Source organism: Crinia signifera, chromosome 9, assembly GCF_055691185.1.
Source record: "Crinia signifera chromosome 9, ASM5569118v1, whole genome shotgun sequence".
NCBI lineage: Eukaryota > Metazoa > Chordata > Amphibia > Anura > Myobatrachidae > Crinia > Crinia signifera.
The window spans coordinates 71,809,346-71,836,427 of record NC_139225.1 but is presented as its reverse complement, the minus strand read 5'-3'; the positions used below and the strand labels follow the sequence as shown (position 1 = coordinate 71,836,427).

The 27,082-nt window shown below is 48.3% G+C and overlaps 1 protein-coding gene across 3 annotated transcripts in view; it reads left to right on the top strand.

Annotated features, from left to right (window-relative positions):
* Nucleotides 1–1,780: 1,780 nt before the first annotated feature.
* Nucleotides 1,781–27,082, top strand: part of ZMYM3 (zinc finger MYM-type containing 3) — a 67,257-nt gene continuing 41,955 nt past the window's right edge. The window contains exons 1-3 of one of the 3 annotated variants that reach the window (XM_083159208.1): nt 1,781–1,995; nt 15,550–16,262; nt 16,824–16,870. In XM_083159208.1, the coding sequence (XP_083015334.1) occupies nt 15,575–16,262; nt 16,824–16,870 (735 nt within the window). In that variant the 5' untranslated portion in view covers nt 1,781–1,995; nt 15,550–15,574. Of the gene's footprint in view, nt 1,996–2,246; nt 2,345–15,549; nt 16,263–16,823; nt 16,871–27,082 lie in introns of those variants that run through there. The other 2 variants (XM_083159210.1, XM_083159209.1) reach the window with 2 other exon arrangements.

The window sequence follows — 27,082 nt, the reverse complement described above, 5'->3', positions numbered from 1 at the left end:
GCTGATGATTTTTCATCTGGCCAGATGCGAGGGAATGTGTTTGTGTACATATCCTCCTGTATGCTAGCGATGGGCATCCACCGGCTGGGTGTTCAGCCGGCATTTACCCGTTTGCTAAGCTGTGAACATACACAGCCTGGGGAACAGGTCTGAAGGGGCCCTATATTGACTGAAGTGATACTTATAAATGATTTCATAATAGTGAAATTTGTGTTTTACCATATCAAGACACCTTCTGGGGTTACAGCTTTTGGGACCCCCCTCAGGCTGTGCCTCTCGAGACCCCTCCTGGAACTACAGGCCTTCTGGGGCCGCGCTCCAAGATCCCTCCTGGAGCTACGGATTCCAGTACCCCTTCTCGGGCTGTACCTCTCAAGACCCGAGCTGAGCTACAGCTTCTGGAACCCCTCCTGGAGCTGTGCCTCTCAAACCCCCTCTAGAGCTACAGCTTCTGGGACCCCTCCTAGGGCTATGGTTTTACTTTTGCCATTGAAGGGGAGAACCGGATGGTTTCCCTACATCGATGGCATAGTAGAAACAATGTTTCTTTTTTTTTCTTCAAGGTGCCGAGACACAGAGCATAGCTCTGCCCCCGACAACCCGGAAGCCCCACCCACATTGGGCGAGTCAGTCAAAGAGAATGGCTAACCATCAATAGCCAAAACTATTGATGGTTGCCCATCACATAGTTTTTAACTATCGATGTCTGGATGTAGAATTGCCATCGATGGCAACTGCACCAATGGCCATCCCTACTCGAGACCCCTCCTGGGGCTACAGCTTTCGGGACCCCCTACTGGGGCTGTGCCTCTCAAGACCCCTCCAGGAGCTAAAGCTTTGACTGTGCATCTTGAGACCCTCCTGGAGCTATGGCTTTTAGAACCTCTCCTGGGACTGAGCCTCTGGAGACCCCTCCAGGATCTACAGCTTACAGGACCCCTTCTGGGACTGTGACTATTGAGACCCCCTCTGGAGCTGTGCCTATCAAGACCGACCCCCCCCCATGGGCTACGGCTTCTAGGACCCTGGCTTTGGGGACCCCTCCTGGAGCTGTGCCTCTTTAGACCCACCTAGGGCTATGGCGTTCGGGACCTCTCCTGGGAATGAGCCTATTGAGACCCCTCCAGGAGCTACAGCTTACAGGACTCCTTCTGGGACTGTACTTCTTGAGATCCTTGGGGCTACGGCTTCTGGGACACCTTCCAGGGCTTTGCTTCTTGAGAGATCCTGGGACTATGGCTTCTGGGACCCCTTCTGGGTCTATTTCGTTCCGATGGCTCACAGAAACACATTGAGTGGTGATTCTTTGCTGCGGGTGCGAATTTGGCACGACAAACAAGCACGAGTGGCTGGATCGACACAATGATGAGCTTGGCTAAACTTACATTTAGTTAGAATTGCATAAAAGAAAGTGCCTGGAATTACACAAAACAACTCAGATACATAAATAAATAACACATGAATATATAATCAAACTATAACCAACAAAGTCGTTTTGCTGATTAAAAAGGCTTTTTATCCTTAACCTTGGGGCAGTGGTCCATTTGAGTCACATCCCGCCTGTTCTGGAGCATTAACACCAGATCACAGCCTCAATCATGCACGCGCACTCCGCAATACAAAAAAAAAAGGGCATAGTACTGCGCATGCGCTCAGCACACCAAGAGGTTACCCAGGCGCGCGACGCACCAGCACGCCCCTCCCCATCATCCACAGAGCCGAGATACAGATCATTTTATTTTGGGGAGTAAGCCCCGCCCCGGTCACCTAGCCGCTCCCATCAGCCGCGGAAGCGCGGTCTCCTTGTGCTCGGTCTGGATTCGCTCTTAAAGGGACCGCAGCGGGCGCGCGCATGAGAAAGAGAGTGCGCGAGAGAGACAGCCCGAGACAGCGCCGCGAGGCGGAGAGAGAGCGAGAGAGTGTCGTGAGGCGACTGCGGCTGCGCGATAGACTGCAGCAGGAAAAGCGAGTGAAGCGGCAGAGGCCCGCTTACCGGTGAGACACCCCGTACTGTTAGGGGGAGGGTGTGGGTGAGAGACATAACGTGGAGGCATGGTAGAGGGAGCCAGCGGTAGGTAGATAAGTGGTGGGTGAGGGGCTATGGGGACACCCGGCCTGGCTCTAGGGAATAGGCAGGGCACCAGCAGTAGAGGTTCGGTGTAGCGGGCAAAACACCCGTACAGAGGGAGGCGGACGCCCGTAGGTGGGTGGGGCAATCTGGCGAGATTGGGGCTGGGGGGTTGGGGAGCTGAGCAGCAGCAGCACATAGCTGCATGTGAGAGAGGCGGGTGGCACAGCAGCACCGGGCTGTGAGTGGCGGGAGAGAGAGTGTGCCTGGTGTGCGGTAAGAGGCGGGAGGTGGAAGTGTATTCCCGGGGTGGGAAGAAGCGGAACTGCCTCGTATATTTCGGGGTGACGGTAGCTGGTGTGGTGGGGATGTGGCTGCAGGATGCCCGGGGGTTTGGTTTAGAGCCCCATGGGCACCATATGAAGCAGATTGGCAGGGGTGATGCAGATCAGGGCATATGGAAAGCTTGCTTTACTCCCGTAAAATAGTGGGGTGCATCTGCTTTGAGAAGGTTCCAGAGGATTACAGTATCCAGGCAAAACATAGCAAAAGGTGTCTCTTAAAATTTAGGGGTTGCAAGGCTACAATAGCATTATTGTGTGATATGTATGATATTACACTACATTTAATCTAAATAATGTCGGTTTACAACATACAGAAGTGCCCATTTTGAAACCAAACTATATCAAAGTCCTTAATGAGCAACTTTAAAGGCCACCATCTGCTAGTGCGATATGGCCACGTTTTATGTGTTTCCGACACATTGCTGCGATGGATCACATAAAAAGTCACACATCGGATGTCATGTTCATGTGATGCGTGGCACGTTCCCGTGCGCCGATGTAGAGCCTATGGGCTGCCATGAGTATTCATCACAGCCTGTAGCTCTCGCTGGGATCACATATGATAGATTGCATGCGGTCCTTTTGCATACAATGTATCATATGCAATCCTGCCGCCCGGCAACTGCCAGGTGAGTTGGTGGGGTACTGCATGCGATACCTCGCCATAGTGCATTAGGGCCTTTAAGGTGTGTACACACGGTAAGATATCGGTGTCTGTCGAGATGGTGGCATCTGTGGGCCAGGATGAAGGAGCGGGTGAGGGGGGTGGGGCGGGAGCCATGCTGCATTGAGCAGCATGGCCCTCGTTCCAAAATGGTACAAATAAACTATGCTGCACAGTCTTTCTACATTAGATTCAGATGCCACGCATCAGGATTGGGTGCTGCATGGTCCAATTTGTACTATATAGTCAAAATCAATAGCGCAAATCACACCATGTGTACACAGCAAAGGTCTTTCAGGGGCAAGCCAGAGTTTGGTGGTCTCACCACCCAAAAAAAGGGAAAAAAATTTAGTGTGTGTATATACATACATCCACCCTCTTTTTATCAAATAATGATTCCCTGTCTGTACCATGCAGGGGCAGAAATAATATCTATGGCATATATTCAATGCCGTGGGCGAGCGGTGACTGCGAGCAGGACTTTTTGCTCGCAGTCACCGCTCACCCTGTCAGTATTCAACTGACCCCCCTCATTCGCAAATTCCCCCTCGCTCCGTTTTTTGAGCGAGGGGGAATTTGCGAATGTGCCTCCAAAAGCTGCGAGAGCCGAGGCTAATTACGAGTTTGCTGCACTAGCCGCGGCTCTCGCAGTTTAGGGGAATCCTCGCCGTTCTGTGACTGCGAGGATTCCCCCGGAACGTTGCATAGTGCGAGCGGCCGGCGCGGGGGTAAAACTGCGAGGATCACTGGTTTTCTGTGATCCTCGCAGTTTAACCCCCTCGCCGGCTGCTCGCACCGGCATTGAATACTGCACTATATATCTGCTACAGTCCCTCCATTTATTTCTGCTGAAGCAGCCCCTTTAGGTTTCAGGTACATACATTCTATGAGGATAGTTCAATAAAGTTATATGGGGAAATTTACTAAAGGAAATTTGTAAAAAATAGGTGTATCTGTATACAGAAATACACTTATTTTTGACATTTAGTATCCCGAAAATACGTCTATTCGTATTGATAGCACATCAATACGACTACGAATTGCCGTATTTTCGGGATAGTAAATGTCAAAAATAAGTGTATTTCTGGATACAAATACACCTATTTTTTTTACAAATTTCCCCCATAGTGTGTGCACATTAGACTAGATTTTTGTGCCTATTGTCTGGCGTTTATGCACTATATTGTGTGCTCCTGCGGGTCATTGGCGATGTCCTCTGTCGTCTGTACTAGCATCGTTCCAGGCAGTTCAAGGGAAATCTGTGACAACATTGCATCGTTTGCAGTGTTTAATGTGTATGCAGCTTAAGGTAATAGGACCTTTTACAGTATGTGCGGAAAGGTTTATATTTTCATTCGTATGTCCTGCCAGGCCAAAGCAGTAGGGATGGCCATCGACCATCGATGATTCAAAAACATCGATGGTTCATGGCCGATGTTGAATACTTTTGCCATCGATGGGGGAGTACCAGATGGTTTCCCTCCATCGATGGAACAGCAAAACGATGTTTTGTGTTTTTTTTTTCAAAGTCCCGGGACACGGAGCATAGCTTCGCCCCCTGACACCCGCGAAGCCCCGCCCCCGTACTTTGATTGGCCCACAGGCCAATCAATCAAACACAATGGATGACCATCGATATGTAAACATATCGATGGTCATCCATTGCATAGTTTAGCACTATCGATGGCCTGTTGCCGAATGGCCATCCCTACAAAGCAGGCAGGCACCATTAAAATGTTGGGCTATAGAGGAGGGGGGGGGGTTTTAGAAGTTGAGTGGGTGTGGCTAATTTTGTGAAGGGCTTGCCCAAGTTTTTTAAATAAATATCGGTCCACAGTAATATCTTATACCGGTGCTTGTTTCCTAGCACGGCGCCCATCGCATGGCATCATGTACCTTATTTAGTGTTATGCAATGCTTGTACAATTAAATATCGCATAGAATTGCATGCCAGCAAATGGGAATGCAATGCCATTTTTAATTGTAGAAGCACCCATGCCATGAGATGTGATTGGTGCTTACAATGAGATGTAACCCCCAGTATCCTCACCATCCTGAAGCGTGGCGAGCGGCCGCGGTATGCGTCCTCCGACCTTTTCATACCCCCACTATCCAGTTGTTGTTTTTAGATAGTGTAGCAAGCCACCAAGCCTGAAGCGTGGCGAGCGGCCACGGAATACGAGCCCGAAGTGTGGCGAGCGCAGCGGAATACATGTAAAGTAATCTGTGTCCCCTCGCTGCGCTCTCCACACTATCTAAAATCAACTCCACGCCAACGTGGATTGTGGGGGTATGGAAAGGTTGAAGGACATGTACCGCTGCTCTCGCCATTCTTCGGCACGGCGTGGATACTGGGGGTTACATCTCATTGTAAGCACCCATCACATCTCATGGTATGGGTGCTTGTACAATTAAAAATCGAATTGCATCGCATGCCACTATATTCCAGGGGGATGCGATGAGATTTTTAGGAGCCCATACGATGGAAATCGTGGGTGCCGTTCTAGGAAACAAGTATCCTTATACCTTTTAACTATTCCATATTTAACACTCCCTTATAGCAAAACTGTGGCAAGGCATGCTGGGATTTGTAGTTTCACAACATCTGGAGGGCCACAGTTTGAAGACCCATGCGCTACAGCTTAAACATCATCACTGGCTTAGTTTTATTGGATTTCTGCTCGCACTCCAGGACAGGTGCGAGCAGAAATCCACTAGTCGGAGTAAGTGGCAAGCTGAATACTGCGCCTCATATTGAATTGACCTCATAGAAGCCATATAACAACGATGGAAGCTATTAGAAGTCCTTAAAAATCCATCATCAGGGCAGTGAGGTACCATGACCTAAAATACACATTGCATATGCTTACAGTTCTGAGATTAGAGGCACTATATCAAGCTTACTGAGGTATAATTTATTAAATACACTCTATAAAATAAGTAGAAGCTAGTTGGTTGCTTGGGGTAATTACTCAATTTGTCCAATTCTTCAAAAGGTGTAATCACCTTCCCCTTGAGGCCGACAGCCCCTTGGTGGTAAGTACCAGCAGTCATGCATAGCTGATTCTTGAGGAGGGCACGTTAATTAAGGGCGCAATGTGTTGCTAAAACTGTAATATACTGTACAGCAGTGGTTAATATGCATTACTAGTAACATGGCTAGCCAGGTATCTGAAACTAGTCTCACAAGTAATATTTTTGCAAATATTTTGTTCTTGTAGAGCCCTCTTTTCCACTATTTAAGTGAAAGAAGGTAATCTATGCATCAATCCGAAAATGTAGCCCAAACTTTAGAACAATAGTTTTTGTTCTGAAGGCCATACTCCATTGTCATCGCATCCAGTCTCCCACCTAAGGTGACGAGAAATCAGAAGGCAATGTGCAATTGATGTATCCCCCCCCCCCCCTATTCACACTCATGAGTGTCTGGTTTAGCTTAACCCGACCATACTTGTAGCCCTTTCACACAAGAAAATGCAGGGACCCACCCAGGAATATGGCCCAAGAATATGGCCCAAGAATCATGCCGGGCCATTCCCGGGTTGGCCCATTTCACACCAGAAAAGTCCCTGCATTTTCTGGTGTGTGAAGAAGGCCGGCAGGAGGTGGGGAGGAGGCGGGCAGATGGCGGTGGAGGTGGGCAGGAGGTGTGTAGAATACTCACCCCTGTTGCTGGTCCTCCATGCAGGCCAGGGATCCACATGGGCGGCGGGCGCAAATGACCAGACAGTTGGGCCCAACCCGGGAAATTATGCTGGTGTGAATGGGGTATTAGAGGCGCCACTCCACACTGTTAGGGCTGCAGCCACTGCTGGTAAAATGTTCTTATCCATTCCTGGTTGTCTGTGGGATCTGGCACCCTCTGTGGTTACCCCTAGTCTCAGGGACATGGAATAACTTGTCCAGCACCACTCAAAATGGTGGTATGAAGAGATGCAGGATAGTTGGCTAGTACAGCCAGGTAATTACTCCCGAGATCTTGTCTACCTGCCTCTGAAGCCTAATTCTTCCAGAGAAGTTGAGTCTGATCCAGTTTTCGAGAGTGGGCTCTGTCCAGGTGGCCACTTCCCATTGTCCATTAGGCACAATGTTAAATGTGTGCATGTACTTAGCCTAATTGGCTAAAGACCCAGAATGGATTTACCAATGAGTGTAATGCGGGGTACACACCAGGACGACCCGCTCACGATGCACATCGTGAGCGGGTCGTCAGTGTCTCGTCCGACCCGCTTACGATGACGCGGGGGGGCACGACCCGCTCACGATGTGCACCGTGAGCGGGTCCGATCCGATGGCGACCCGCACCCGGCTGTATGGTCGTCATTGAGATCCTACCTGCAGCAGGTAGGATCTCAATAACGACCGACCGACCCGCGGGACCGCGCATCGGATCGGTATCGGTCTACACCAGGTCAGAAAAGGGCCCAATCAGCACACAATCTACATCCAATTGATCGGAATTGGATCTAGATTGTGCGGATCGGGCCCTAGTCGTCCTGGTGTGTACCCAGCATTAGAACTGGATAATGTGTGTATCCTCTATGCCAGGGCTGGGCAACACCGGCCCTCCAGATGTTAATGAACTACACATCCCAGGATGCTTTGTATTAGTTTTGCTATGTGGCCATGCTGAAACTGATGCAAGGCATGCTGGGATGTGTAGTACATCAACATCTAGAGGGCCGGTGTTGCCCAGCCCTGCTCTATGCTATCAAAGATTGTGTGTCTGTGACATCTGTATGCTGTGATTGTCCCAAGCACCCTGCACGAGGGACTGTCTTTTTAACCTTATCATGCATAAAGGCAAATACAGTGGACAGCTGATTTAACTCTTAGAAATTATTTTGACATCACTAGTGCATGGTGTAATAGTGTTTGGCTCTCCGCCAAACTTAAGCTGGGTACACACATAAAGATTTCTGTCCTGTCTGTCTGGAGCTGCTGCAGGATTTCTGAAAAAGAACTGGGCTGTTGAGAAAATGGAACTTTCTCCCCTTAAGCATGACACTGCCCTCTCGTGTAAGCTTTTGGTCAGTAGAGAGTTTATTTTTTACTTTAGTTAGTAATTAGTGTATTCTTGTCAGTGTGCCTGCTTCACCAGCTAGAAAGAGGATTTCTAAGAAGAAGCATGCAGCCTCGAAGTGTGTAGTTTGTGATAAGGTTTTGACCGCTACTAGTAAAGGAGCCAAATGTGACAAGTGTAATAGACACCACATCGGCGGTGGATACGGTACAGCCTGAGATTATAAAACAAATTATGGAATGGATGAAAAAGTAATTTGTGACTGAGGAGTTGGCTATGTTGCAACCAGCTAAAGCTGTCTACACACAGGGGTGATATATTATGCTAAGCCATATATTCATCAGCGAACAGAGATTGTCGCGGATGAGAGGGAACCTCTGCCGGGGGAGCCGCGGAGGAAATCAGCTGGTCGCACCAGCGATCTTAAGAAGGCTAAAAACGGGAGCGCGCACCCAGCAATTTATCGCTGGTACACACTCCAATCGCTGGCAATATGGTCGCTCAGCAACCATATTGCCAGCGAAAAATGACCGTGTGTATGCACCTTAAGAGATACAAGGTCTCAAGCCAATGACGAAGTAGTTTGCTCAGAGGATTGGCAAGAGGACTCCCAGGGGTATTCCAGTGAGAAGTCTGGGGAAATCAGAAGAAACCAGTTCATATGATCTGGAAGCTGTGGAAAGTATGCTAAAAAACATCACAAACCTGTTGATTATAAGGAAACATTTGACCCGGTTAAAAGCCAGGACCTATTGTTTGAGTACAGTGCTAAAAGGGAAGATGCTTTCTGGTACACCGGGTAATGAAAGCATTAATATCAAAGGAATGGCGCGCATTGGGCAAGAGGTTCGGCAGAATACCTAGGCTGGATAGGATGTATCCTTTGAAGGATAAACAATTGCTGTCATGGCATTCTGTTTCTAAGGTAGATGCAGCTTTAGCAGAACTCACGTCCAGAACGATGATTCCCTTGGAAGATGGTGTGTCATTTAAGGACACTGTGGATAGAAGAGTGCAAAACTCTGAAGAAGCTTCATTTATTGTCGACTGTATCTCTAAAAGCAGGTGTGGCGGTGGCATCTTCAGCTAGAGCACTGAGATTATGGAGTTCCGAAATGCAGAAAGACATGGAGGACAAGATTTCCAGACAATATCTTCTACGTAATCTGGGAATTATGCAGGTGATAAATTTACATCTGTGAAGCCTCCTTAGACATTGTGTCTTTCTCGGCTAAGTCCTTAGCCGCAGTGGTAGTTGCCAGGATATCCTTGTGGCTCAAGATATTGGAACGCAGATACCCATTCAAAGAGTCGCCTAGCCACATTGCCATTTGAAGGAGCGTTTTTGTTAGGTCCAAAACTTGATGCTATGATTCAAAGAATTACAGGAGGTAAATCAGAACGTCTACCTCAGGATAAAAGGAATAAATTTCACTTGGCGGTTTCTTCATGACAGCAGTTCAGGGAGGCCAGAAGTTGTCGGGCGGCAGTACAACCGGAGAGTGGTTGCTACGTGTCAGTCCTTTCATCAGTCCACCAGAGTTTACCCCAGGCAATGACTATGCTAGGAGTCGTGTGTGCGAGCAAGATTGATCGTTTTTGCAGATGTTTAGCAAAATTCGGTCAAGGACAAGTGGGTCGTGTCTGTGGTAAAAAAAGGTTACAGGCTGGAATTTCGTCATCATCCAGAAAAGGACCGGTTTCTGAGATCACAGCCTCCACAAGTCAAAGCAGAAAGAGATGCTTTAAAGGATATTGTGGAACAACTGCTGATGTTGAAAGCGGTAGAGGTGGTCCCAAAACATCAACAGCAAAAAACGGTTTCGGTACTTTTTTCCTAGCACGGCACCCAGATTTCCTACGTATAGCACCGTAGGGAAATCTCATTGCATGGGCCATTATAGCGGCATGCGATTTTTTTTTATTTATTTTTTTATGTATTTTTTTTTTTCTCATTGTACCCCACTACATCGCATCGCATGTCCCACAAAATCGTGTGCGATGCCATGACATAAGGTATATAATAATGATTGTATGTCCCCAAAATAGGCTGAACAAAACCCCCCCAACAATCCACGCCACCCCGAAGCGCAGCGAGCCCCGCGAAGGGCGGCGCAACGCGTCCTCTGACTTTTACCCCACTATCCACGTCGGCGTGGAGTTGATTTTTATATAGTGTGGCGAGCGCAGCAAGCCACTGAGCCTGAAGCGTGGAGAGCCCTGCTAGGGGACACGGAATACATGTAAAGTAATCCACGTGCGCGTTTGCCACACTATATAGAATCAACTCCACGTCGACGTGGATAGTGGGGTAATGAAACAGATGGAGGACGCGTTCCGCCGCCGCTCGCCAGACTTCGGGGTGGCGTGGGGGGGGGGGGATTGCGTTCAACCTATTTTGGGGGCATACAATCATTATTGTATACCTAATGGCACCACCACCCCCCCACTATCCACGCCACCCCGAAGTGTGGCGAGCGGCGGCGGAACGTGACATCTGACTTTTACATTACCTCACGTCGGCGTGGAGTTGATTCTATATAGTGTGGCGTGCGCACGTGGATTACTTTACATGTATTCCACGTCCCCTCGCGGGGCTCGCTGCGCTCGCCACACTATATACATTCAGCTCCAGGCCGATGTGGATAGTGGGGTAATGAAAGTCGGACGCGTTACGCCGCCCCTCACGGGGCTCGCTGCGCTTCGGGTGGGGGGGTGCGTTCAACCTATTTTGGGGACATACAATCATTATTGTATACCTAATGTCATGGCATCGCACACCCTATAAATTCGCATGCGATTTTGTGGCCGATGCGATGGCCTGGGGCTGAGAGAGCAGTGAATAAATTACATAGGAAAATCGCATCGCCTAAAATGGCCCATGCGATGTGATTCGATTTCCCTACGCAGAATAGCCCACTAAGCAAATTGCTTAGTGGGCGCCGTTCTAGGTAACAAGTACCACGGTTTCATTTAAATCTATTTTGGTCCAGAAACACAAAGGAGGTTTCAGGACTATTATGGGCAGCACGGATGGAGGTCATTGGTTCGATTCCCACTATGGCTCTAACTGTGCGGAGTTTGTATATTCTCCACAAGCTTGCGTGGGTTCACTCCGGGCGCTCCGGTTTCCTCCCACAATCCAAAAATATACAGGTAGGTTAATTGGCTTCCAACAAAAATTAACCCTAGAATGTCTGTGTGTGTGTGTACATGTGGTAGGGAGTATAGATTGTAAGCTCCACTGGGGCAGGGACTGATGTGAATGTTCAAATATTCGCTGCAGAATATGTGTGCGCTATATAAGAAACTGTTAATAAATAAATAAATCTAAGAAACTTAAATTCCAGTACAGGTATAGAGAAAAGAAGTTTCAGAATGGAGACCTCTTCTATTCTGACTGGGATTAGAAGAAATGACTTGCTGGCGGCGCTGGATTTGAAGGACGCCTATTACGTTCCCATCTGTCAGGAGAACAGAAGGTTTCTAAGATTTTGCCTGTCAATTTACATGTCTACAGTTTGGTCTGATCTAGTCTCCCAGAGTGTTCTCTAAGGTACTGATTACTCTCATAGCTCTGCTAAGAGAAAAGGGGGTACAAGTATGGCTTTACCTGGACGACATCCTGATAGCGGAGATTTCAAGGTTAGAACTAGAAGACAGTCTGAGATCGGTTATGAAGTACCTAAAAGCCGCATGTATGGATAATCAACATGCAGAAAAGCCAATTACAGTATGTCCTGCACAGATGATCTAGTTTCTGGTGGTAAATAAAGATATCGCAGGAAAGATTCAGAGTCTGGTGACAGAATGTTTGAAGATCTATTCCATATAGCTGAAAAAGGGATTACAGCTTCTCAGAATGATGGTGTCCACATTTAAGAGTTCCTTGGGTACAGTGTAGAACGAGAACCCTTCAGTGGAAGCTGCTTCCGTTTATAAGAGCAAGCAGACAAGGATAATGGTGCGGTTAGACCCAATGGAGTCTATTGCCTGTTGGTCGCCAGGTTTAGAATTGAAAGACACCTCCCTCCAGTTACAGCGATTCCGAAGTCTCTCTCAACCGCTGCAAGTGAGATCCCTTGGGGGCGCATCTTCAAAGTTACACAGCTCAAGGCAGCTGGTCTCCAGAAGAAATTGAGTTGTCCTCCAATTTGCGAGATATTGGCGGTATGGTGTGCAATAGATCATTTCCAGAATCGTCTGACAATAATAAATAACTAAATAAAAATAAATATCATGGGAGGTAAACTCTGATGCAAAACAATGTAGGGACGTAAAAATAAGCATTATTCTATATAATTGCAATGAGATGTTGACCTTGACACCCAAAAACATAAAAAACTCAGGTCGAGGTGAAGGCATTTGAGTGTCTTCTCCAACAACGTGACGGTAGTCGCTCACTTAAATCACCAGAGGGACACGAGAAGCAGGGCTTATGAAGATTGCTGGAAAGATCCTAACCTGGGCAGAAGAAAATGAGTTGCTTGTCTGTGGTATACCTTCCAGGAAAGAACAAAATCATAGCAGATTTCCTAAGCAGGAAAGAAGTCATCCTTTGGGAATGGGAACTGATCCCAGCTGTTTATCAAGTGGTGGTGAGAAAGTTTGGCAAACCGGAAGTGTATCTTATGGCGACTCGGGTCAACGGCAAATTGAAAAGATTTTATTTAAGATACTATCTGCCGGGGCAGAAGCGACAGATGCTCTGTTGGTACGATGGAGATTGTTACGTGTTTCCACCCATACAGTTATTAGGTCGGGTGCTGAACAAGATCAAGTATCAGTGATGGCAATCCTGTCATACTGGCTGAGGAGGCCCTGATTCTCGATTGATATTGAAGTTGGCAATCCAAGAACCTTTAGTCGCTTCTGGTAAAACCAGATCTCCTGAAACAAGGACCCATTTTCCATCGGAATCCAGACAACAAGGAGTATCAGACGAGGTGATCAACATTTTACTAAAGGCAAGGAAAGAAGTCTCTTCCTTTGCATACTACAGAATTTGGAAGAAATTATTATCCTGGCAAGAGATACCCACAGAACTGTCGGAGGTCTCATTCCAAGTTCTACAATTTATTTGTGATTGTATTCATCTGGGGTTAGCCGTCTCTTTTTTTTAAAGTGCCAGATAGCAGCCTTGAGCTAGTTATTGGAGCGGAAACTGGCAGAAGATGAATTTATCATCAGATTCTGTAAAGCGGTCATTCTGTCTTTGTTCCCACTAAATAGACGTCGGCAAGATGGGTGAGAAGCCTTATTACCCTTGCATACGAACAACAGGGAGTGACTGTTCCACCCATCATTAAGGCTCACTTGACTAGGGCAATGGCAACCTCATGGGCAAAGAAGGCACAAGCTTCTACTTCTGACATCTGTCAAGCTACTACATGGTCTTCTCTCCATGTGATCCCGGCAATCGGGATGCCGATGCTGGTCACAATTCCGACGCTGGAATCCCTACGGTCAGCATCCTGAATGTATCTTGCTGGGGCTGGTTAGGATTTAAGCTGCAGGGGTGGTTAGATTTAGTCAGTATAGGGGAGGCTAGGGTACGTCTGTTGAAAGGGAGGGATAGGCCCTAAAATGTAGACTTTGGATTAGGCTGCAGGTATGTAGTATTATAGGTCATTGGAAAAGGATTATAGTACTTACCTAGTAGGTGTTGGGAGTGTTTCTATTTTCGAGGCTTATGATTGGTTTGATCCTTGTGGATAAACACCCCCCCCCCCCACCTCCTGAAGTGTGTTCTAGACATGGCATGTTGTGAGGGTTTTTATTTTACAATGGTAAGATCCCACTATCCTCCACCAATGTAGTGTTTTGTGTGTTGCCAAGCTCACTGGTACACACTGGGTCTCAGATTGTACAAACAGTTGATTTGGCCACTCGTAGGTCTTTCTCTGGATTTTCAAGTTTGCAGCCTATAAATGGCCTAATTTCTTACCTTGAGCTTCATTAACCTCATGTTGTGGAGGCACATCAACATCTTCCAAATGGAAAGGCCACACTTAAGTCCCATATACACTAGATAAGAAAGTACAAGATAGGGCTCAAAAGGGTTCTTCTAAGCGATATCTTTCACTGTCTCTACTAGTGTGTACATTTAGCATTGTTAACTATGTGCGCTTCTGTGCATCATTAATTACCCCCTACCCGTTCAGACAAGGGAGAACCTCCTTAATGAGGACCATGCTGCAACACAGCCCCCATTGATCTTTGCCCAGCATCAGCAAGTGTACCAGCACTGCGATGGATCCTACTGCCACATTGGTATTGTGTTCCTGGCTTTAGAATCCACTTACGACATTTTGAAACATTTGATGAATAGTCCAAAGCAGTTGTGGTTAGAGGTGTGGTGCTTGCAGCACCGTTGAAAATTGAAATAGGGGAGTAAGACCAGCTTTTTAAACTCACTGGCATGTATTCAATGCCGGTGCGAGCGGCCGGCGAGGGGGTTAAACAGCGAGGATTGCTGAAAACCAGCGATCCTCGCTGTTTAACCCCCGCGCCGGCCGCTCGCACTATGCAACGTTCTGGGGAAATCCTCGCCGTCACGGCGAGAATTCCCCAAAACAGCGAGACCCGCGGCTGCTGCAGAAAACTCGTAGTTTTTAGCCGCGGGTCTCGTTGCTTCTGGAGCCGCATCCGCCAATTCTCCCTCGCTCAAAAAACGGAGCGAGGGGGAATTGGCGGATGCTGTGTTTAATGCTGTCAGGGTGAGTGGTGACAGCGAGCAGGAAGCCCTGCTCGCTGTCACCACTCGCAAACAGCATTGAATACATACCACTGGCAGATGATGTGGCTTCCCTAGTTAGACATTGGCCTGTGCTTATTTTAGTGTCAATCAAATAACCGTGCTTTTAGGTTAACTGTATGGTATGATTTCCAAATATGACATAAGTTTTGCTATATTGGCTCTTATTACCCGCAGATGCGAAACAAGAAAAACACAATAAACCACACAAACAGGTTTTTTGACCGTGGCTGATCACTTATATAAGGAGGGATAATGTTTTAGAATGATTGTGGAGTAAACACCTAAAATATTGACTTGTCTTGCTGTCAAAAATGTTTCAAGTGTCCTTCTATATTGTATACCATTTTCTAGATTAGTATTTAGTTTAGAAATTTGTTCAGTTGTATAGAAAAGGTTAGATTGTATTGCTTTAGGTACCATTACTCAATGAAATTTCCCCAACTGAGTTTAGTCATGTAAACTGGTTGAACCTGGCTAAAATACTGCTCATAATGCGAAGTTACACTGGTCACCTAAACCTGGTTGCTTTCCGCACATTTCTGTTTGCCAATTTGGGGGGCAGCATGCAGAAATGTAGTCGCCCACTGCATTCATGTGTGACCAGTTGAACAATTAAATTGCTCCCTTTATTTGCTGCCCATGTATTCTAATTATGTATTCTAATTATCAGTATATTATTTTTTCTTCCAGGTGAAAAACCTCTCCTCCCTTTTTCATGGAACCTACCAAGTCTCTGAGTGGAGACCTCCCGACTGGAAGTACACTTGGAGCATCAGAGATTTCAACAGTTAGCCAACAGTCTACAAATATGGAGTGTGGTGAGAGTAAAGAACCTGACAGTCCGAAAGCGGATGAGAGTGCAGATAGCCAGCCACAATCCGAAGCCCTGACTGAAGAAAAGGAGACCAAAACAAACACGAAGGTCAAAGGAGACTTCAAGGGAGGGATTAAAGAGCAGCATTCTGAGAGAGAGATTAAAACTGAGAAGTCTGAAGACTCATTGGGTAACGAAAGCAAGGATGATGTTGTTTTTGTTGAAGCAAGAATGAGTAAAAAAACAGACCTAGAGCGTGCAAAGGGACGCAAGTCCCAGCATATAGAAGAAAATGGTGATCCATGCCAAATGACAGCTGAAGATGGAAAGAATAAAAACTGCTTACCAGAAGATACAGCTGCTGGTGAACCACCTGAGACCCAGGCAGACCCACCACAACCAAGTCAAACTGTCCCAAGGAGAATGAGGCTACGACCTACACTAAAGCCTCGTACTTCTCTGCCCCTTAATGTTGAACGCAATGTAAGCACGGATTCAGAGACTGTTGCACCGCATAAAGATACACCTAGTCCAGACCAATCATCTGCAAGGAATCTGGACATGGAACCTAGCTCTAAACCCACTTCTGGTGTGTAATACACAAATGTAACTTCTATTTTTAAAATATGCATGTTGTAGAATATATTTTTCTTATGTTTTATACATAGTGGCCAGTTTAAGATTAGTTACTCATGTCGCTCAAATAACGGCATCTGTTTGGGCTATTTCTTGAAAACTTTATATAAAATGTACAGTCATTAGCAATGTTAGCCATGGCAAGCTGTGGGAGTGTCCTGCCAGTAAGCTGTTGCACTACTTTGTTGTAGCCTTGCAGGTATGGTTTCTTGACAGGTGCTTTCATATCGGTTAGAAGAATATTTTTTTCATAATGGATCAGTTCACAATTGAGATCTTAAACCACCCTTTTAACCTCTTTGAAGACTAGGCATAAAATGCCTTCTCTCTTCTAAGATGTAATATTCCATTAAAGCTGGGTACGCATTAAACCATGTGTGTACCCAGTGAGGTCAACAGCAATGGGGCCCGTCCACATCAAGTGTGCTATGATGGTGGACATAATGTTGATTTGTTAAATATATTTGTGTAACTGGAATTTTCTCTGCATATGAACGGCTTTATTGCTTTACAGGTGATGGCCAAGAAGAAAAGGTTTCGGAACAAGAGAAATCTGCAGTGGTAAGATTTAATTTATTCCATTAGTTTATTACTTAAATACATATAAAAAAAAGGAGCAGCCTTTAATTCTTTAGTCAATCACAGTAAAATTCATGTAGCTGTGATGTTTGCCACGTGTGCGGACACCACTTTGCTACTGCAAATAAAGGCACAAAGTGTTCAATGATACAAATCTTTGGTTTGGATATGGACCAGAGGACACATTCCCTTGCTATTACAATACATGCATGGCACCTTTGCATCCATTTTGTTCCCTCATAACAGACTAGGGCTGTGAGGAAAGAACTGTGTTAGGGTAAACCCTCTGGGGCGTAACTCATGGGGTAGCAGCACTTCATTCTCTGCCTCTGAGTGAAGTGAATCTGCCTTTATATGTACCAGTTCTAGAATTCTTATTCCAACAGTAAAGGCCCCCATACACTGGGTCTAACTTGTCCTTAGTCGGACCAGTTTGCCCGGCAGCTCCCAGGTAGGCTGCTTACGATTTGACACTTGATGTGCCAAATTATACATGCAATAAATCGCATGAAATGTATTGCCTGTATATCCCTGGTGAGCTAGCGGGGGGTGGACAGCCGGGTCCCTCTGGCGCTAGTCAGCAGGTCCAGCAGATGGGAACTGAGTGAATAGGGCTTTTCGCCGGGTGGCGGTGCGGAAGTGCTGCCGAATTTGAAAACACTGGCCAGACGCTGATTGGCTGGATCTCAGCCAATCCGCATCCGGCCAGTGTTTTCAAATTCAGTAGCGCTTCCTGTGCTGCCCGACAAATAGCGCTATTCACTCAGTTACCATCTGCCAGACCCGCTGACCAGCACCGCAGGCAGTCAGAACCCCGCTGCCCATTCCACACCACTTCCTAGCCACTGCTGCTGCCCGCCACCCAACCAGCTGGCCGAACCCCACTGCACGCGTCGGAGGTCCCAGGACAGGTGGTCGGACGGCGAGCAGGTCTGACCACCTGCTTAGGTCCAATGCGCACAGGACCTTGCATCGGACCTGAGGTCACATCAAAACGAGCCAATTTCACAAGGACCCCCATGGGACAATGCTTCTGGATAGTGGGACTGTACCTCTGAAATTTGAACACTTGGAGTGGTGTGGTAGCTGTTTACTAAGAGTTCCACATACATAGGTTTAGGGCTCATTCCTGTCCATTAAATTATAGCTCTCCACACAGTTACTTTTTGGTTTGTAATCGCCGCTATACTTATATAACAGTGTATGAACAGCACCACCATTCAAGCAGTATAGTGCTTGTAAAATATCCCAAAATAACTATTCAAGGGGGGTTGGGGGGTGTTTAACATTGAAGAGATGGGGCTATATCCTAGTCATTTTGACCCCTAAATATGTAATATGAGAGGGGTGCCAGAAAAAGGGGAAGGACTTTTGTAAAAAAAAAAAAAAAAAAAAAAAGAAAGAAATGTGGATTGACTCTAGATCTTTCTAATGCTTCTACAAAGTGTTAAAATGAGCTGAGATTAGGGAAAGCCCTGTCGTGTACCTGTACTTTTCGAAAGGCTTCCAGTAGGGTGCCCATTATCTTTCACATTTGCCTATAGAGATGCATAAAGAGCTAGAATCCTTTTAAAAATCTGTCGGAACCATTCCCATATGACTAAGCACAGGTCTCCTAAACATCCATCTCCACCTATCAAAACTTTTTTAGTGTCTGTGGGCAGTAGAATAGAAGGTATGTTCACCTGTGATGCAAGACGAACCAAATTCAGGACCTTTGTTACATTATTACAAGCTTCTCGGCCCAAATGATAATCTTAAATCCTTTGTGGACTTCAGGACTGTATTCTGTTGTCTATGATTTCGGCATACAACCTAAGGTCCACATTAAGTAGTGAGACAAGTCTCTAACTTGAGCAAGGTATGTTGCAAAGGTTGTGGCTCTGCAACATAGTGGATAGTTTTTCCTTAAAGGTTTTAGAATAAGCTATTGTTAGGCCATCAGGTCCAGGGTTTTTCCCTGAGGGTGAGGAAGATATAGCCATTTCAATGTCCTGTAGTGTGAAAGGCTTTTCTAGACCAGCGGTTCTCAAACTGTGGGTCCCAACCTCCTCAGCATGGTGTCGCGACTCCGTGTTGCTGACCATCAGGCTGATGACTTTTCTAATCTCAGTTGGTGATTCAAGGAGTCTGAAAAATCAGTTGAATTGTCTGTTATTTTAGACTCCTCCCATAAGTATATGCCTCCACAATGCTGCCATGCATGTACTGTCTGCTGACTACACATGTGGTGTGATGAACTTCTGTAGTAACTTGCTGGGTTCCTGTAATTTTTATTGTCTGATGAGGTCCCAGAGCAAAATCGTTTAAAGACCCCTGGTATAGAACAGATCTGTCTGAGTGGGAAAGGACGCATAACAACAACAATAATAAAAAAAAACCTTGCAAGGTGGGAGGGGAGGAAGTTTCAGAGGAAGAGTTTGACAAATTGTAAATGGCTCGAAAAGCCACTCTTCTTTCAGCAGAGGAGGTGGGGAACAGGATGTGGCTGGAAGAGATGACCTGCTTTCAGATATTCCAGCCACATCCCGTCCCCCACTGCGCTGACACTCCTCTCCTTGGCTAAGAATGGCTGGTCATCTGTTCCATCCGCAGCCTGTCCCCTGCCGCTCTCAGCAAAGGACTGGACTTGAACAGGGTGGCAGAAGGGTACACAGTAAAAGCAATTTAAAGGGCAGGGTGACTTTACTCATTTAAAAAAAAGGGGGAAAATAAAGCTAGAGTGAATCCTATTGATACTGAGTGAGAGATAGAGAGATGAATATATCTATTTCTTCTGCGGCAGACGTCAGGGGCCCCGGGGATAACAGTGGGTAGAGAGTGAGGTCCCGACCAATTCCAGCACCAGGATAAACTTCTGGCTCTTCCCCGCCTCCTAGGCTAGTTACTTTCAGTTTTATTTGTGCTGGCAGGAGCCAACACGCAATTTCCGGCCATGCCACAAACCTACAGGTGTGCGCCAATGGTGCCTGTAGGTGTGTACCAGTGGCGCATCACCTGACCAGCAACCCCCACCAGGCAGCCCCCTCCCCACCTCCACTGTTGTAAACCCCCCCTCACCTTCGCTCCAGCGATCGTACAGATCTCCCCTGCCGCCGCCATTACTATGGTAAAGACGGCGGCAGGCTTGTTGATGTTCAGCGCGACTCGGGGGGCTCTGGATCGCTCGGGTGTTCAGGCACCCAAGTCCTTCCGAGCCTGCCGCCTGTTGCCGGTCAGTGTGCTTGTATGATTGGCAGGGGAGCTCTGCTAAAGACCGCTGGAGCGGACTGGCTGTGTGGTTCAAAGGAGGGGAGCGCTGGGACTCATCTCCCTCATCATTGGACGTTTTTTCTGGGACAGGAAGAAGCTGTCCTATTTAGGTACTCCTGCCCCAGAAAAACCCACCACTGAAGGGGTTAAGCAGCCTAAACTTCGTTTTAACATATATATTTTTGGTACTCTTTACCTAGAAGGGCGCCAGCGATTGAAATCGCGGGCGTCGGGGGTAAAAATCGCGGGCATCGCGGGTAAATCGGGATGCCCGCGATGACCGCGATTTTTCCATAGGGAACAATGTTAAAAAGGCTGATTGACCGCGATTTTACTGTTAAATGCCTCAATGGACCCGATTTGGCCATAGGAATCAATGTTAAATGGGCCACAGAGGCCAAATAGGCACAATTAACCCTTCAATGTCCCCCCCAATTTTTAACGCCACCCCACGATCCACGCCAACCCGAAGCGTGGCGAGCGCAGCGAGCCCGCGAGGGGCGGCAGTACGCGTCCTCCGACCTTTTCATGCCCTACTATACACTAGGGCGTGGAGTGAGAATAGAATAGTGTGGCGAGCGCAGCGAGCCACCGAGCCCGAAGCGTGGCGAGGGGACGCGGATACCTTCACAGGTAGACGCGTCCCCTCGCGGGCTTCACAGGTGTCGGCGTCGCCACGGACACCTGTGAAGCCCGCGAGGGGACGCGTATAACTGTGAAGGTATCTGCGTCCCCTCGCTGCGCTCGCCACGCTTCGGGCTCGGTGGCTCGCTGCGCTCGCCACACTATTATATTCTCACTCCACGCCCTAGTGGATAGTTGGGCATGAAAAGGTCGGAGGACGCGTACCGCCGCCCCTCGCGGGCTCGCTGCGCTCGCCACGCTTCGGGTTGGCGTGGATCGTGGGGTGGCGTTAAAAATTTGGGGGGACATTTAAGGGTTAATGGGCTCTGTGGCCCATTTAACATTGATTTCTATGGCCAAATCGGGTCCATCGCGCCTTTTAACATTGATTCCTATGGTAAATCGGGAGCGTCGCGGGCATCGCGGGTACATTTATGGCCGGCCGCGACGCGACCGACACTATTTCCATGTTTAACATGGGTTTCAATGGGAAATCGCGGGCATCGCGTCGGTAGCGTCGCGGCCAGACATAAATGTACCCGCGATGCCCGCGACGGGCGCCCTACTAAGTAAAGAGTACCATATTTTTTTATTCTTATTTTTACACTGACTGGAGTCAGTGACAGAGCATCAGCACTGGGAGTCTGTTAGACCCCCTGCGCTGCGCTCCATCACTCGGACCCGGCAGCCGCACACCTCCCACGTGGCTTCAGGTACTGAGGAGATGCGACGGGGACCGTGACTTCAGCGGTGACAACCTCTTCAGGTAACGCGCTCCCTGCTGGGAGCACATGTGTGCGCGCATGTAATTGCGGCTGAGCAGCCCGGCGAGGGGGTTCACCGGGCTGCACTAGCAAACGGCCAGACACGCCGCCTTCTAAAGGATGTGCATTCTGCCCCGCTGGACCACCAGGGAGATTTGAGTGTGGGCAGCGGCGTCTGTTTGCGGGGCCGCCCAGCAAGCGCCGGATCCCTGCCATTTTACCGGCGCCGCATGAGTCATTATTCCCGGTGGCCATTTGCTAGTAGGGGGAGGGAGCCTCTCCTCACACAGCCTCTCCCCCGGAGTCAGGAGCATGAATATACCCACGTGCGTTTCCTGCCTTGGTCTCTTCCTGCCTGCTGCACGTGTAAGAAGGACACAGAGCTCTCTGCCAGTCTGGAGTTCCATCTCTTCACGCCTGGGCCATCTGGGCAATTCCCCCCTGTACCTCTCCTTCAAGGATACCAGGTTAGAGTATTTTATGCTCCTGCCGGCCTTTGTGCTTTGCGGAGCACAGTGCCAGATTTTTATTTTGCATTGTGTGCCTTTGTATTTGTGCTGTCTCATATTGTTTTAACACTATCACTGCCTGCCAGAAAGCATATTGTGTTAATTGTTACAATGTCAGAGGACAGCGGTGATGACACATGGGCCCCTATATTGGTGTCCTGCACGCGTTGCAAGGCGGACGTACCCCAGCTTGTAGAGGGGTTATGCTTACAATGTATAAAGACGCATGCGCAGCCCCCTGTGGCAGCTTCCTCTCAGGAACATCCGTACCTCTTTAAAGGGTAAGGGCCGGATCAGTTGGATTCCTTCCACCATCCTCCATCAGGACACTAATGCAGATGACACTGATGATGAGGAGGAGGAAGAACAACCGGTTGATGACCGGGTCGACGGAGATGCTGGTGAAGCCTCAAAGGGCGACATCGCAGTAATTGGTAATTGCGGTTAGAGACGGCTGGCACAGTCTCCTCAAGTGCTCCAAGCACATTTGACCAAGGTCGTGGCGGTCCTTAAATGCCACGGCTGGGTTATCAACTGGCCCAAGTCAGCCATGGTTCCTAATCAATCCATGGTTCACCTGGGGACTCTGTTGGACACAGTCAATCAGAGGATTTACTTGCCGGAGGTACACCGCAAGGCTCTGCAGTCCAGTGTTCAGCATCTTCTCTCACTAAGGTGTGTCTCCATACATCCTCGGCTCCATGGTGTCAGCCTTCAACATGGCAGAGTATGCGCAGTTCCACTCTCGCCCACTACAACAGGAAATTCTCAAGAAATGGTCGGGGTCGTACGCCAATATACAATCACACCTCATTGTCTTGTCTCCGACAGCACGTAACTCCCTGTCCTGGTGGCTTCTAGATCAGAACCTCATGGAAGGGAGGCCATTTTGGATTCACAGGTGGACTCTCCTCACCACGGATGCCAGTCTCCGAGGTTGGGAAGCGATAACATGTCAGAAATCCTTTCAGGGGCTTTGGACTCCGGAGGAATCTCTACTGTCCATCAATATTCTCTCCTGCCGGCCTTTGTGCTTTGCGGAGCACAGTGCCAGATTTTTATTTTGCATTGTGTGCCTTTGTATTTGTGCTGTCTCATATTGTTTTAACACTATCACTGCCTGCCAGCGGTGATGACACATGGGCCCCTATATTGGTGTCCTGCACGCGTTGCAAGGCGGACGTACCCCAGCTTGTAGAGGGGTTATGCTTACAATGTATAAAGACGCATGCGCAGCCCCCTGTGGCAGCTTCCTCTCAGGAACATCCGTACCTCTTTAAAGGGTAAGGGCCGGATCAGTTGGATTCCTTCCACCATCCTCCATCAGGACACTGATGCAGATGACACTGATGATGAGGAGGAGGAAGAACAACCGGTTGATGACCGGGTCGACGGAGATGCTGGTGAAGCCTCAAAGGGCGACATCGCAGTAATTGGTAATTGCGGTTAGAGACGGCTTAAATTTACATGATGCCTCTGAGCCCTCTCAGTCTGTGGGCCCATCCTTTAAGCATCCCAAGTGGACTCTGTCAGTGTTCCCTAAGTCTTCTGAACTAGAGGATATCCTTGTGAGGCCTGGGTTTTGCCAAATAGGAAGTTTCCGCTCCCTAAGCGGTTTCATTCCTTTTACCCGCTCCCTTCAGAGCATAGGGTACGCTGGGAGACTGCTCCTAAAGTGGATGCACATATCGCTAAGATTGTGCGTTCCAATACTCTCCCCATTCCAACTGCCTCCCTTAAGGATCCCGCTGACAGAAAGTTGGAGAACTTTCTTAAGCTCATCTTTACAACTTCTGGGGCGGTTGTGCGGCCTACTCTGGCATCTGCCTGGGTGGCAAAGGCCATGGTAAAATGGAGGCCGCATTAGAGGCCGCGGCTGTGGCGGCACGACGGTCTCTGTGGCTTCGCTCTTGGAAAGCGGATGCTGATTCCAAACAAACTCTAGAGGTGTTACCTTTTGCGAGCGCTCTATTGTTTGGATCAGAGTTGGACAAAATCGTGGTCACGGTGGCTGCCTCAAAGGCGGCTTTCCTGCCATCCACACCTGCTCCACGTCCCCGACCGGCATTCCTGTCCTTTTGTTTTAAGGCAGGGGTAGGGAGCAGTCGTTCACTAAAACTCAGCCCCAGCCCGCAAAGCCCTCTAAAACCAGTGGAAAACGTCCCTGGCTCACCAGATGACCTGACCACAAACCCAAGGATAAGCCCTCAGCATGACGGGGCGGCGCTCCACCTGGGGGATCCCAGGGTGGGGGGTCGTCTGCTACAGTTTGCGGACATGTGGCTAAAATCCACGACAGATGCATGGGTTCGAGATGTAGTCGCCAAAGGCTATTCTATAACCTTTCGCCGTCGACCGCCAAGCTCGTTCTTTTCAACAAGTTCTCCCAAGGACATGGAAAAGCGCGTAGCCCTGGAACAGGCCATACAAAAACTACTGTTCGCAGGTGTCATAGCCCCCGTTCCGGTGTCGCAACAATGCACAGGTTATTTACGCCAGTCTTTTCTTGGTGCGGAAGCCCAATGGGACCTTCTGTCCCATTTTAAATCTAAAGAGGCTCAACAAATTCCTCCGGGTCCCAAAGTTCAAGATGGAAACCATGCAGTCCATTGTTCTGGCGTTGCAACCAAGTGAACTACATGGCATCCCTCGACATACAAGATGCGTATCTGCATTTACCCATCAAACAAGAACACTGGCGGTTTCTGAGGTTTGCGCTGAAGGACAGTCATTTCCAGTTTCAAGCACTACCTCCCGGCCTGGCCACAGCTCCCCGGGTGTTTTTGAAGGGCATGGCAGTGATGGGCAGTGCGCTTCGCATCCATGGTATCCGGATCCTTCCATATCTGGACGATCTGTTAATCCTGGCACAGTCTCCTCAAGTGCTCCAAGCACATTTGACCAAGGTCGTGGCGGTCCTTGAATGCCACGGCTGGGTTATCAACTGGCCCAAGTCAGCCATGGTTCCTAATCAATCCATGGTTCACCTGGGGACTCTGTTGGACACAGTCAATCAGAGGATTTACTTGCCGGAGGTACACCGCAAGGCTCTGCAGTCCAGTGTTCAGCATCTTCTCTCACTAAGGTGTGTCTCCATCCATCCTCGGCTCCATGGTGTCAGCCTTCAACATGGCAGAGTATGCGCAGTTCCACTCTCGCCCACTACAACAGGAAATTCTCAAGAAATGGTCGGGGTCGTACGCCAATATACAATCACACCTCATTGTCTTGTCTCCGACAGCACGTAACTCCCTGTCCTGGTGGCTTCTAGATCAGAACCTCATGGAAGGGAGGCCATTTTGGATTCACAGGTGGACTCTCCTCACCACGGATGCCAGTCTCCGAGGTTGGGAAGCGATAACATGTCAGAAATCCTTTCAGGGGCTTTGGACTCCGGAGGAATCTCTACTGTCCATCAATATTCTCGAACTGAGGGCAGTCTTACTGGCTCTCCGTCAGGCGGAGCTTTGGCTTCAGGGTCACCTGTGCAGGTCCGGTCAGGCAATGCGACAACGGTGGCTTATATCAACCACCAGGGTGGCACTCGAAGTCAGGCGGCCATGGCAGAGGCCTCCCGGATCTTCCATTGGGCGAAGAACAAGATCCCTGCGTTGTCGGCAATATTCATTCCGGGTTTCCTCAGTTGGGAGGTGGACTTTTTGAGCCGTCAGACTCTGGATGCTAACAGGAGATAGTGGTCCCGGCCTTCCGTAGGCCGGATGCTTCTCCTGAGCAGCGTTTTCTGGATGTGGTATGTGCGTCGCACAAAAACCCTTAGGAAATCTAACACTTTTGATTTCAAAAGAGAGGTTGGCCTGCTACAAAGCAGACTATTGCCCGGTGGCTGAGGTCTGTTATCAAGCAGGCTTACTTGGGCACCTCCCTCCCGGTTCCAATGGGGGTCCAGGCTCATTCCACGAGATCTGTGGGTGCGTCTTGGGCTGTTAGGGGTGGTGCAACAGCAGAGCAACTTTGCAACTGTGACGACTTGGTCGTCTCCTCATGCTTTCTTACGCTTCTACGCGTTTGATACGTTTGACTCACCAGACTCTGCATTTGGCCAGCTGCGGCCCAGACGCGTCCCCACCTTTAGGTGGCTCCTTTAGGACGTCCCACTGTTATCCCTGGGGCCCCTGACGTCTGCCGCAGAAGAAACCGAGATTTATGTCTTACCTGTTAAATCTCTTTCTTCGAGGACGTCAGGGGCCACGGGGATCCCACGTCTGCTTCATGGTATTGAAAACAGGGACTTGACTGGCATTGTATTCAAGTACATATACTTTTAATATAGAGTTGGTCCCTCTTTGTAGCATTAACAGCTTCTACTCTTCTTGGAAGGCTTTTCACAAGATTTTGAAGTGTTTCTGTGGGAATTTGCACATTCAGTATGTAGAGCAGTATGTATGGTCTGGCACGTTTGTATGATGATGATGGGGTGGAGGTCAGGGCTCTGTTGGCCAGTCCAGTTTTTCCACACCAAACTTTCCTAACCCGTGGCAGTACTGATGGTGTAATGGTTAGCATTGCTGCCTCACAGCACTGAGGTCATGGGTTCGATTCCCACTATGGCTCTAACTGTGCAGAGTTTGTATATTCTCCCCATACTTCCGTGGGTTTCCTCCCACAATCCAAAAATATACTGGTAGGCTAATTTGCTCCCAACAAATTATCCCTAGAATGCCTGTGTACATGTACGTGTGGTAGGGAACATAGATTGTAAGTTTTTCAGTGTGGCAGGGACTGATGTGAATGTTCAAATATTCTCTGTAAAGCGCTGCGGAATATGTATGCGCTATATAAGAAACTTAATAAATAAAAAATCCTTACTTTGTGCACTGGGTGCACAGTCACCTTTTGAATAGAAATGGGCCTTCTCCTTTCTTGAGCTGATTACATAAATATATAAAACAACCACAAGATGGAGCTCTCATAGAGCTGATGACGAATAAGTTGTAATAGAATTTAGCAGGATTGTAGTAGATCGATATCCAGTAGGTTTTTATTGTTTCCAGAAACTGAGTTGAGACTTTACGGGAAACATGTAG